Source organism: Oryzias latipes, chromosome 19 (genome assembly GCF_002234675.1).
Source record: "Oryzias latipes chromosome 19, ASM223467v1".
Classification (NCBI taxonomy): domain Eukaryota; kingdom Metazoa; phylum Chordata; class Actinopteri; order Beloniformes; family Adrianichthyidae; genus Oryzias; species Oryzias latipes.
This window is the reverse complement of record NC_019877.2, coordinates 21,282,317-21,295,500: the sequence shown is the minus strand read 5'-3', so window position 1 is coordinate 21,295,500 and position 13,184 is coordinate 21,282,317. Positions and strand designations below refer to the sequence as shown.

The window sequence follows — 13,184 nt, the reverse complement described above, 5'->3', positions numbered from 1 at the left end:
GTCCTTCTACAGGTGTGTGGTGGAGAGCGTCCTGTCCTACAGGTGTGTGGTGGAGAGCAACCTGTCCTTCTACAGGTGTGAGGTGGAGAAGGTCCTGTCCTTCTACAGGTGTGAGGTGGAGAGCGTCCTGTCCTCCTCCATCACTGTGTGGCACAGCAGCTGCTCTGCGGCAGAGAAAAAAGCTCTGCAACGAGTGACTAAAGCTGCAACCTGCAGACCACCACTGACATCTATGAGACCAGATGAAGGAAACGAGCCTCCCCCATCCTGAAAGACCCCACCCACCCCTCACCCACTCTGTTCCCTCCTGCTCCCCTCAGGCAGGAGGCTGCAGAGCATAAAGAGCAGGACCACCAGATGAGGAATAGTTTCTTCCCAGAAGCAGTCAGACGCTGAACTCTGGAAGATCACTGGAAACCCCCCCCCCGTGCAGTACTATCATATATCCTCCGCTGTGCAATTCTCTATAGAAATCATCATATTTCACATTGACATGTCTCTTCCTGTTTGTCACTAAACGGCTGGCCCGGGACCAGAGATACAAGTTTTCTTTCATCTCTGTGGTGAAATGACAACAAAGAATCCTGAATCCTAACAGATCCGGGACCAGTTCCATGGAATAACCAACAAAGACCTGATGGAGAACTTCAGGCTCGTACCTGGGGTTGGGGCGGGGGGATGCCCGGAACTCCTGGGTGGTGATGGGGTGCTCGTCTGGGGCTGTGGGCGTCCTTCTCCGGTGGGGCCCTGCGTTGGGCTCTCCCGGCCCGGCAGGGGGGGCTGCTTTCCTGGTTGGGCTGGGGCGGCGCTCTCTTTCCCTCCATGCCTCCCAGCTCTCTGTGGGCCTCGCGGCGATCCTGCTGGCCCTGGCCTGGGTGGCGGTCTTGGTCGCCCGGGGGGCGGTTGTTCCCTCCCTGTTCCCGTGTGGCGTTGGGGGGATTCCGGCTGCCGCTGCGGCGGGGGTCTGGGTGTGGCTGGGCGCTCCTCCTCCTTCTTTTCACATTCCACCATCCATTTTAGAAGAACATAAACACTCACATGAGCACAGGTGTTAGCTCACCTTTGCACTAATAGTTTGCATGATTGAATGAATGAAAGATTTCACACTACTTGGTTTAAAGGCATAGGTATGCGTGTGTGAACACTGTTTTGTGTACATGTTGACATTTTTGCAGCTAGCAAGTATGTTGATAACATTTCAGTGTGTGTGTGGACAGGCCCCGCCCTTTTTGTACTACATTTGAACCTTACCGTAATGATAAACAACCAGTAAACTGGTTGCTTTATGCTGCTTCATGGTCTTATCCCCCCTCCCCTCCTATTATCACCCTCCTACCCCCCTCTCTAACATCCCTCCCTTTTTCTTCCCTTCTTTCCGTCCGGTCCAACACACAAAATTTTCAAACATGGTTTAAATTTATAAAGTTTGGCCTCAATTACAAAAGGGGTTTATCCAGACATACCTTTGGTTTGTATGAAGATTAATAACCCCTCTTGTTAAAGTAAAATATGTCCAACACAAGAGGCCCTCAGCTCTCATCTGCCTGCCCAGCTGTTGGACAGGACAAGTTAAAAAAAAAAAGATTTTATCATCTCTTTATTTGAATCCATCACAGACTGGATAAACATTTATTTTTCCATTCATGAAAAGCAGTAAAGTTGATTTTCTTTATAGCAATAGTTTTAATACAGACTTCATGTAAACTGTTGATAAATTCATACAATAAATCTACAGAATGAAACAATAAAACCTTTATTAACTTTTTCTGATTTTACACATTTAGACATTTGATGGAACTATGAGAAACAGCAACACATTTATACACACAAACACACATAGCAGGGCAGTTTAATACATGTGATAAAAATGTACAACATTCTTTAGAACATACACAAATATACACATAACCTAACTAGGATTAGGGGTGGGGGGGTCACTTGGGTTGGGGTCGGGGTTAGGATTAGTGTCAGGTCAGGGATGGGTGGAGGTTATGCTATGGATGGGGGGGGGGGGGGGGGGTTGGTTTGGTGGAGGTTAGGGTTAAGATGAGGTCAGGTGATGTGTCAGTCAATGCAGATTTGAGCAGATCTTTGACACCCCCTACTACAGGGGTCAGGGACCCCATTCTTCAGCTCCACCTGGAAAAGGGTGAGGACACAATCAGATCTATTTCCTGTTCTCTTTTTGATGACATGGGCGTTGGTCAAAATGTGGCCATCGTACGACACCACAAACCCGGATCCACTGCTGAACGGCACCCCCCTCCTGGAAGCTCCCATCCTAAACAGAGACAGAGGGGACAGCTGATTTAAAGGACATATATCTCAGGCTATACGTATATGATAATATATTACTTTTTTCTGAATATCTTACTGGGTTGCCATCCTATTGTAGGAATGGAATCGGAGCTGCTGACTGACGCCGCCATGTTCTCTGGCCTCACTGACTGAAGCTTGAGGCACTTCTGTTTTTATTCAAATACAAACCACGTGGGCCAGTTTACAAGTTTTTATAAACGGCACCCCCCTCCTGGAAAACACCATCCTGCAGACAAATAGATCCATGAAGGTCTTTGTTTTCCTGGTCTGAGCTGGAATCTGCATCCAAACTGTACGGCTGCATAGCTCTAATATTTCTGGCTGTTTTTGTTGCTAGGGGAAGGGGGCGAGGTGGCTCCATGCTAATGGCCCCGCCCACAGCTCAGAGGTGAATTTCTAATGAAGTCCTGCTGCTCTGCAGAAACTATGTCCTAGAAAAAGACAGGTTTAGTGATTTTAGCTAAATAATAGTGAAGAGACCACTGGAAACTCTGAAAATGAATGAAAAGATGATCAGAGTGGGACTTTAAACCTTTGATAAAATCCACTACAGGATATTTAATGTCATTTTTAATGAGAAAGATTTCTACATCATGATCAGTTTTTGTTCTCAATAATGTCAGTTTAAGAGGAAAAAATATTCAGAAAAAAGGCAAATCTTTAGAAAACATGGACCACGTTCTACACAATGGAGTTTGAAGGAAAGTTTGGATCCTGGTTATTAGATAGAGGTCTCAGAAATGTGTGGATGAAATATAATATCAATGGTTAAACAGGGTTAGTGACTAAACCAACAAGAAGCATCCAGAAATTATTTTTTCCCAAACACAGGTGTGCACACAGGATTTGTTAGCTGTCCCATGAACTCTGGACCACAGAACAAATCCTGAAAGTTGAGTTTTTTCAGAAAAAAAAAAACAACACTTATGGGGAAAAAAAGTAAAAATCTTTTTATTTAAAGCACAAAATGATGAGAATATATGTCCTGATAGCAGCAGAAGCCAGCCAGCCTTCAGCTCAGTGAACAGAGACTCAGACACTTTCAGAACAGCTCTATGTGAACCACAGCGCCCCCCCCCCCGCGATTAACGAAAATCCACGAATAGTTGACGCTGTTTTAAAACTCCCAGAGCCTCTGCAGAATCAGAACCTTTTTCTGTCGTTTGGGTTCATTTCCACAATCTGGAGATGATGAAGGGCGTTTGGATGGAATCTTAAACGCGTAAACAATACTTGGGGGATTAGTGTACTGTTAGACCCCTAAAAAATAGTGCAGTATTTGTTCACTAAAGTGATACCTCTCAATTAAATGTGTTGAATATTTATATTTCTATAATCCATTTTGCGTATCTCACTGCCTTACCAACCTGTAAGACTGGAGAGCAACAAAGTCGACTGACGATGACTCTGGTCCTTCTGCCATTTTGATGCTGGCTAACGTCTCCATACCGCCTCACAGACTCAAACGCCACCTGCTGGTGGAAAGGTGTAACTTCACCCGTAAGGCACTTAAACATTAGGGAAAACATTTGGTTGATGCTATAAAGAATTCAACTAAATGCTTTCCTGTTTTTCTTTATTACAGCTGAGGAAACAAATGAGAGCTCAAAGGCCACTTTAACATGTTTTACTTTTACAACAGAGATTATGAATCTTCTGACACACCAGATATATATTTGAATTAAGCCATTTTAAAAAAGAAAAAGCATTTTTGGTATTGACTTATATTTTCAGTTATTCTACAGAAACGCTTCCATTCCTACCAGTTCCAGTAGAGTAAGGGTTGTCCAGTGTCCAGCAGAGGGCGCTTGGTGCTTCGCTAGGATCACTTTCATGGTTCAGGGTTGGTTCGCCATCTTGTTTCTTCCGCTCATGGATCTCAGAAAAGAATCCGCTTTATTCGGCCCAACCTTCATGGCCCATCAGACAAACATAAAATACACTCAAATAAGCAAAATAAACACCAGGCAGTCAGTACGAATAAATAAAAATAAGGTCGCCTTGTTTTTAATTTTATTTTTTAAACAGAACTATTTCAAGTTACGCATCACGTAATGGCGGTTGGATGTCCGCGCGAGGCCTACATTAACGCGCCAAAACATCTACAACTTGACTAAAAAATCATAAAACAACATAAATTCACTGTCTTAGTCTGCTATTTCACGACATTTACTAATAAAACATTGTTAAATATGAAATTTATGCAAATAAAATATATTTTTAACACACTCACCAAGTCCCGTTGAGTACATGAAAATAGTATTTTTTTCTTCAGGCAAAACCCAACTTCACCACCGAGTAAAATGAACAAAAACCAAACTTTTATCGATCTCTGATCATCTCATCTTCTCCCTCGTTTGATAAGCTGCATAATGGCTGCTCTGCTAACGTACAGGAAAGCTCTCCCATCTGAAAAAACCTGATTGGCTGTTGTCGGTCACGTGGATCGCGTCACCCAGAGACTGCAAAACTTTTCAAAATAAAAGAGAACAAATATGAAATAACATTTTGAACAATTTCCCATTTATGTTTTTCGTGTATTTTAATATATTTTTATTTTTTGGATTATTTATTTTTAAGGGTATTTTAACCTGGGTTACATTTAGAAGGAATTGTTTTCTCTTCAAAAATTAAGTAAAATGAAATTAAAAATAGAAAATTAATTTCTTGCTTTGGTTGAGACATTGAATGGAACTTTATTTATCTCTCAGGGAGAAATTTACCCATCAAGGAAGCCCAAAGAAAAATAAAGTTATAGTACAATTGCAAATCACCAGATATCAGATCAAACAAATCAGTAAATAGGTACATTTATATATGTGCACATTTTTGATGACCTGATAATACAGAGTTGTGCAGTCTGATAGCAGTGGGAATGACAGACCTGCAGTAGTGCTCGTTTCTACACTGTGGGTGTCTTATTCCACCCACCCACCCATCCATCCATCCATCCATCCATCCATCCATGCTGGACCGCTCTGCACAAGGCGGCCACAGTGCGTGCATGCGAGAAATCCTGGCGGCCCTGCACAGTAAGAAGGAAGAAGCTGGAGGTCTGGGCGTGCGCGGAGAGTCTACGGTGCATCAGCTCACACTGCAGTCGTTGGTTTGATGATGAGGACTAACAAGAACTTAGTTTTCCTCATTGATTAAAGCTGTGATCGCGGTTGATACAGATTTTTAAACCGCCTTTATAGTAAGGATGATAAACACCTCTAAATAAAGTGATTCTGGCTCCTCCCACCACAGAGACTGCAGGATCTGTCAGACTCACCTGTCCATTTCCTCATCCTTGGATGAAAGGCTGATGTTGGCGTCTGACTAAAAGAGTCAAGAAAACACTTATTGAGTTGTAAAAGAATAAAACAAAAAAAAGACCCTTTTAGACGAGGCAAGCACATTTCATGAACACACAAAGGCAATTGCTTTACATAAAACATTAAAAGAAATGGGGCGACAGTGGCTCAGGCGGTTGAGCGGGTCATCCAATGATCAAAGGGTCAGCGGTTCTGTAGCACCCTCGAGGAATTAGCATGAGCACGAGGTGTTTAAAACAGGGTTTATTGGTCTTCACAACCCGTGAGAACTGGCAGCAAAATAAAAAACACAAATATGCATCAAAAATAATTCTACAGCTTACAAAATATGAATCTTAAATTATACAAATAAAAGCACACAAACCTCGTGGGCTGACATCCACGAGGGGCTAATTACTCATTTGGCTTCAGCTTTCCTTTAACTTTCTAAATAAACACAATAAACAAATTATTACATTGATAATTCTGTTATACATCGATGTGATCTCTACTGATCTTACCGGAGATCTTCACGTGGCTGCAGCAATGCACTGATAGCTGGGTGCGTAGTTAAATGTGTCCGTGTGGAACTTTAATTGAACTTTGTTCCACATGCTCTCACCACTAGATGGCGCAAATTAAAATATAATTTAGAACAACAGAATAAACACATAAATGTTTGGGACTGTTACACTCCCACCAATCACTTGTGATTTATAGAACTAAATATTGCCTTTAAACTTATGAACTAGTTATTCTTAATATGCAATGAATTGTGAACTAATTATGGAATATGACTTGTTACTCTTTTATTTAGAGTATTAAGAGTTCAGTCTCCTTAATTTGCTTCTAAAAGGACAACTGTCTTCTGAATGGGCCTTTCCAGATAAACAGGTTTGGAGATACGCTTTCCTTTTTCATCTAGAGTGCGATCACTCATCAGTAGCTTGACCTTTCTCACTCTTTGATCCTTACTAGGGTACACATCAACGATTTTTGCCAACTTCCACTGGTTTCGTGGTGTTATTTCATCTTTCAAAAGCACAATATCATTGATTTGGGCATTTCGGTATTGTTTAGTCCATTTTTGTCTACTTTGAAGATTCAGCAAGTACTCCTTTTTCCATCTTGTCCAGAAGGTATTGGCAAGGAGTTGAACACGACGCCATCTCTTCTGAAGATAAAGATCTTCCTTGACAAACTTGCCTGGTGGTGGAGAGATGATTGTGGACTTCATGGTCAATATGTGGTTTGGCGTCAGAGGTTCTGGGCTTGATGGGTCACATAGTTGATCTGTGGTAAGAGGTCGACTATTTATCACTGCCATGACTTCATAAAGGAAAGTTCTTAGAGAGGAGCTGTCAAGTTGTTTAGCTGATTGTTCAAGGATGGATGACAGAACACTTCTTATGGTGCGGATTTGTCGTTCCCAGACACCACCCATATGACTTGAAGCTGGGGTGTTCATGAGAAACTCGCATTCCAGATTTTCCAGCTTGATTTGGTCCATTTCCTTGAATGCCTCTGCAAACTCATTTCTTGCACCAACAAAGTTTGTTCCCTGATCGCATCTTATCTGACGAACTGAGCCTCTTATGGCGATGAATGCACGCAGTGCATTGATGAAGGCATCGGTGGTTAAATCATCAAGCATTTCTATGTGCACTGCTCTTGAGCACATGCAGGTGATTAACAAGCCGTAACGCTTTAGCTCCTTCCTGCCTTCCTTGACATAAAAAGGACCAAAGCAGTCCATCCCACAGTAGGTGAATGGTGGAGTAGTCTCCATCCGATCTTTCGGGAGGTCTGCCATTTTCTGCTGTTCTGTGCATCTCCTGAACTTTCTGCATTTGACACATCTGTGGATATAAGAGGATACAACCTTGCTGCAGCCAAGGATCCAATATCCACTTGCGCGTAGCTCGTTCATAGTGATCCCTCGTCCTTGATGGTGAGTTTTCTCATGGTAATGCTTGATGAGTAACATTGACACATGGCTGTCTCTTGGTAAGATAACTGGATGCTTGATATTAGAATGTAAAGCAGCATGCTTGAGACGTCCTCCAACTCGAAGTGAGCCTTGGTCATCCAGAAATGCACTCAATTTATGTAACTTTTTGACAATGTCTTTGGTTTGTATTGATGTGGGATTTTGAAGGGACTTTATTTCATGCGAGAAGGCAGCACCTTGAACCATTTTGATAACTGTCAGCTCTGCTTCCCTTCTTTCTTCCACATTACTGACTTCACAAGATCTTCTCTTGCGTTCCTTCACTTCTTTTGCAAGGCGCTTGAGTCTAGCAATGGCTTTGATCATTCTTGACCAGTCTGAGAACTTGTGTATGCGATCCAGGAGAGATCTTTGTTCTTTGGCTTGTGTCTTGAGCACCTGAACCTTCTTGACTTCCGGATCACTGCTTGATATCTCTCCCACCTTGATCTCACCACTGGACATGACTTTCTGCCAGAGAAAATCTGGACCTTGAAACCAGTTTGAGGATATAAGTTGTTCAGCTGTAAGACCTCTAGAGGCATGGTCTGCTGGGTTCTCTTCAGACGCCACATACCTCCACTGTTCAGGCTCTGTGCTTTGTTTGATACGTTCAACTCTGTTTGCAACAAAAACATGGAACCTCCTGGCTTCATTCGCGATGTATCCTAGAACAACCTTTGAATCGGTCCAGTAGGTTTCTTGCAACATTTCAACTTCCAGTTCCTTTTTCAGCATATCACCAGTGCGAACAGCAACTACAGCAGCTGACAACTCAAGTCGGGGAATGGTTGTAACTTTCGATGGTGGAACTCTTGATCTTCCCATCACCAAGGAACAGTGGACTTCACCAGATGTGCTTACTGCTCTGAGGTAGGTACACATGCCGTATCCAGAAGCACTGGCGTCAGAGAAGTGGTGCAGTTCATAATGCTCTGCCTTGAAGTTATTTGGAGTGTAGCATCTTTGAATCTTTACCTTTGCCAAATTCCTTAGATCAAGCAGCCAAGATTCCCACTGAGGTCGAAGATTTTCAGGTAAGGTGTCATCCCAGCTGAGTTTATCTCGACACATCTGCTGCAGGATCTGCTTTCCTAGCAGGATGAAGGGTGACACAAATCCAAGTGGATCGAACACAGAGGCGACTGTGGATAAAACTCCTCTTCGAGTGAGTGGATTTTCCTTAACAGTCACTCTGAACTGGAACTGGTCTGATTCCACACACCATTGCACGCCTAGTGCTCTCTCTATGTGGATTTCACTCAATGCCATGTCCTTATTTTTGGCAGATACTAAACATTCTTCCTTTGGAAGGGAATACAAGACCTTTGTGCTGTTTGATATGAACTTGTGTAATCGAAGTTTGCCTGTGCTGCAGAGTTCACGTGCCTCTTTGACCAACTGTACTGCTTGGCTTTCCGTATCAACACTTGCTAAGCCATCGTCGACATAGAAGTTTGTTTTTATAAACTTCACTGTTTCCTTACTGAAGCGTCCTTCTCCTTCAGCTGCCAGATGTTTGAGGCCATAGTTAGCGCAGCCTGGAGAAGATGCCGCACCGAACAGATGAACTTTCATTCTGTAGATGGTAAATGGGGTGTCGAGGTCGCCGTTCTCCCACCATAAGAACCGTAGGTAGTCTTGGTCAGCAGCACACACGTGAAACTGGTGAAACATGCGTTCAATATCGCACATTATAGCCACTGGGCTTCTACGGAAACGACACAAGACTCCGAGCAGGGTGTTTGTAAGCTCTGGGCCGGTCAAAAGATGGTCGTTAATGGATGTTCCTTGAAACTTAGCAGAGCCATCAAAGACAATGCGAATCTTTCCTGGTTTCTGTGGGTGGTACACCCCATGGTGGGGAATGTACCATGCTGGAGTATTGTTGATGTCTTGCTCAGGAACTTTTTCAGCGTCGCCGTGAGCGATGATTTCTTCCATGAACTTCTTGTAATCCATGTAGTATTGCTTGTTTCGTCTCAACTTTCTTTCCAAACATCTGAGCCTATGTATGGCACATGATTTGTTGTCAGGTAAGTTAGGTTTGTCACTCTTAAACGGAAGTGGCATCTCAAAATGTCCATCCTCCTTGAGCCTGATGCCTTCCTTCATCTTTGTCAGAAACCTGAGATCTTCTTGGGAGATCTTAACATCTTCTGCAGCTCTTTCCGCAAAGTCAGACTCCAGCAGCTTGATTACATTAGCAGGTGAGACCATTTCCTTTATTTGAGTTCTGCACACGTAATGCACTTCATTGGTGAACCTTGAAGATGGTTGAACACCTGGAACCACTTGCTTCACAATGACTTTGTGGCTTACTCCAAAGGCATCACCATAATCAAGACGTGGATTGCCAAAGCCCACGATACTCCAGCCCAGATCAGTTTTTTGTCCAAAGGGCTGATTTTCCTTGCCAGAAACCACTTGACGGGGTATGAGTGCTTGAGGGCAGTTATAACCAATCAGAAGACCGACATCACAACTTTGGAGTGGAGCAATTTCATCTGCAATGTGTTCAAGATGGGGCCATGCCTTGGCAGTTGCTGGTGTTGGAATGTGATCCCGATTCGCTGGAATGAAGTCTCTGGTGTACGTTACTGGCAGAGGGATGATCTGATTTGAGTAAAATCCTCTTACTTGTAAACCGGAGAGTTTGTGACAAGTAACAACAGTATTTCTTGATGACATTGTAGTAAGCCTTAGCTGAACTACCTCATTTACAGTGTGCAAGGCTCTTGCAGTTTCCTGTAAAATGAAGGTCGTGTCGCTCTGCGTATCAAGAAGTGCATACACTAGAACTTCACGTTCTGGCTCACTTTCAGCTGAAACCCACACAGGAACAATAGAGGATGTGTGAGTATCCTTAACATTCTGCATTACTCTGTTAGAAGTTGCTTCACTTGTTGTTTGTGTGAAATTGGTGTCTTGTAGTGTTGAATCTTGTTTCCTTTGTTTTGTTTTATCAGTGCTCCTTGCTTCATTGTTCTTTGTCTGAGTTCGCTCTTCTTTAGTCCGTGTGTCGTGAAGACATGTTGGATGTTTTTTCTTACATGTGTCACAGGTTTCTCTGTTGTGACAATCCTTGGAGCGATGGCCTACCTTCAAACAGCCAAAACATAACTTCTTCTCTTGTGCAAACTTCAGTCTTTCTCCAATGTTCTCATTCATGAATTTGAAACATTTCTGCAGACTGTGACCTGCTTTCTCACAATAGACACAGCTTAAACTGACAGCCCTTTCATTGGAGTTCAGTGCCATGACCTTTGCGCCATGAGTCCTGGTCGTTTGTAACTTTGTTTTATCATTTTCTCTTGGTTTCAGAGCATAGAGAGAAGTTATGGGATTACATGCAATTTTGGCTTCACATGAGATGAACGCAACAAAATCGCTGAAACTTGGAAACATGTGGCTCTGCTCTTGGACTTCTGTAACCTTTCTGTTCCACCTTGATGTGAGCCAGTCAGGGAGTTTTGTAAGCATTTTTTGGTTTTCATTGCAGTCATTTAGTACTTCGAGACCTTTGATGTGTGGCATGGCTGCATTACAACTGCGAAGAAAGTCAGCGTATTCTTGAAGTTCCACACTGCCCTTGGAACTGATCTTTGGCCATGCGTCAAGTTTGTCTCTAAATGCCTTAGCAATGAGGAATGGATTGCCATACCTGTCTTCAAGAACTGTCCATGCTGCATTGTAGGCAGATTCTGTACCCAGCAAAAAGTAACTTTCAATGGCTTTCCTTGCAGGTCCACTTACATACTTCCGCAAATAGTATGTCTTCTCTTCGGCTGGTAAAGCTTTCCTGTCAACAAGAGTCAGAAATGAAATCTTCCAGTCATTGTATCTGAGTGGGTCACCATTGAATATAGTTGGCTCTGGGACTGGGAGACGACTTGCGTTGAGAGATTCTGCGAAGGCTCTTACCAGCTCTTTTGTGTTCACTTCTGGAGTGGAGAACACATATTGAGATGGGAAAGGAGGTCTGAGGGGTAAGCTACTGGTTTCTGACTTAACCCTTTTTTCCTTACCAGAGGATTGCTGGTGGAGCACATCATACGTGTCTTCCTCTGAACTTTCACTCTGCTCATATACTCTTTGTCTTGCTTTAGCAGCTTGAAGGCTTTTGATTGTTTCCAGTCGATCCACTTCTCTGCGCTTTGCTTCCAGCTCTCGTTGTTTCTGTGCAATTTCTGCTTCTTGTTTTTCAATTTCCCTAATTCGATTTTCTTGTTCCAGTTGAACTTCTAAGGCAGCTTCATTTGCAGCAACTTCCGCTGCTGCCTCTTGTCTTTTGCTGGAGTGTCTGCTTGAACACTTGGAAGAAGTCTTTGGACTGTGATGAGATTTAACACTTAACCTTGCAGAAGCAGCAGACTTGAACACTGACTCTACGACCTTCCAAACTTCTTCATCCTTTTGACCTCTGTTTCTTAATGTTTGGGATCTTTCAGCTGCTTCCATGATGCTCCTTGTTACTGCATCACAGGTATCCATCCTGCGTCTTGTGTCATTGTCAGGAGTGTCAATGCGTCTTAAATCATCATATGCAGCACAAACATTGGTAGCAGCACTGTTTACTTTTGTGATGTTTTCATCCAGGAGATCCATTGAGCATTGTCCATCTATAGCTTTCTTAGTCTCTTTAATGACAGCCTTCCACTTCTCGTAGCACGTGCTGAAACGATGTGCGGCCTTCTTTACCTGCTCATCATGCAGCTCTTGCCCCTTTTCCGTTAGCGTACGGACTCTTTGGCTCCTTCGTGCATCTTGTGAGGTAGTGGGGATATCATCTCCAACGCACTCAGCTTCTGATGGTTGCTCATTTAACCTGAATGTCACATCATCTTCACCAACTTCAGATGAAACATCCAATCTTGACATTTTTAAGCTTGCGTTTGATTTTAAAGATTAAAGTACTGATTTAGTTTTATGTACTTTGTAGGGAAAATAGAAAAACTTTGGTTTAAATTACTGCACCTTTAACTTAACAGTATTGCAAAATGTCTTAATTTTCTAATTCAACTTAAAATATTGAACTTAAACCACTGTGTGCAGTAAGCAACAATAACTTGTCTTGAATAGGCAAATATTACATCTAATTCCTGGTAACTATGAATCACTAAATATGAACAATATACAGGTTACTTATAGATAAATTTCACCTTTTAACAATTCACTTAAACTTGAACAGGAAAATAAAATAAAATAATCTCAGTCCCTTCGATTAAACAGAAACGAAAAATATCTTGTTTCTTATTGCAGTCTCTTGTCGACGGTTATACTTTCATATTAACTAATATTAATCTGAGTCCTTGATGCAACATTCATCTTTAGGAACCTGAAGTTGCGTTCTGTGCATTTGGCCGTCGCAGGGTGGCGCTGTTGTCCCTCTCGGCGCTGGCACCGTCTCGTCTACCCATGCGGAGCAGAAGAGTTCTCACTGTAGCACCCTCGAGGAATTAGCATGAGCACGAGGTGTTTAAAACAGGGTTTATTGGTCTTCACAACCCGTGAGAACTGGCAGCAAAATAAAAAACACAAATATGCATCAAAAATAATTCTACAGCTTACAAAATATG

At 42.7% G+C, this 13,184-nt stretch overlaps 1 protein-coding gene and 1 long non-coding RNA gene across 9 annotated transcripts in view; both read right to left on the bottom strand.

The window, feature by feature from the left end:
• The window catches only part of LOC111946473, a 35,281-nt gene extending 30,500 nt beyond the window's left edge, over positions 1 to 4,781 (bottom strand). Inside the window, exons 1-5 of one of the 5 annotated variants that reach the window (XR_002872202.1) lie at positions 4,553 to 4,781; positions 4,083 to 4,229; positions 3,687 to 3,791; positions 2,375 to 2,545; positions 1,738 to 2,281 (exon numbers count right to left, since the gene is read on the bottom strand). This is a non-coding gene — a long non-coding RNA (uncharacterized LOC111946473). Of the gene's footprint in view, positions 1 to 1,737; positions 2,282 to 2,374; positions 2,546 to 3,686; positions 3,795 to 4,082; positions 4,230 to 4,552 lie in introns of those variants that run through there. The other 4 variants (XR_002872201.1, XR_002872203.1, XR_002872205.1 and 1 more) reach the window with 4 other exon arrangements.
• Positions 4,782 to 4,972: 191 nt separating this feature from the next.
• On the bottom strand, positions 4,973 to 12,948 carry LOC111946470. 4 transcript variants are annotated; one of them, XM_023949841.1, is made up of 4 exons: positions 6,137 to 12,948; positions 6,001 to 6,062; positions 5,594 to 5,640; positions 4,973 to 5,344 (listed from the first exon to the last, which is right to left on the bottom strand). In XM_023949841.1, the coding sequence occupies exon 1, from the start codon at positions 12,484 to 12,486 to the stop codon at positions 6,454 to 6,456; it is 6,033 nt and encodes a 2,010-aa protein (XP_023805609.1). In that variant the 5' UTR covers positions 12,487 to 12,948; the 3' UTR covers positions 4,973 to 5,344; positions 5,594 to 5,640; positions 6,001 to 6,062; positions 6,137 to 6,453. The 4 variants fall into 4 exon arrangements, with proteins under 4 accessions (XP_023805609.1, XP_023805607.1, XP_023805608.1 ...); XM_023949839.1 differs by having other exon boundaries at positions 6,001 to 12,948; XM_023949840.1 differs by lacking the exons at positions 4,973 to 5,344; positions 5,594 to 5,640 and adding an exon at positions 5,669 to 5,905.
• Between the last annotated feature and the right edge of the window lie 236 nt (positions 12,949 to 13,184).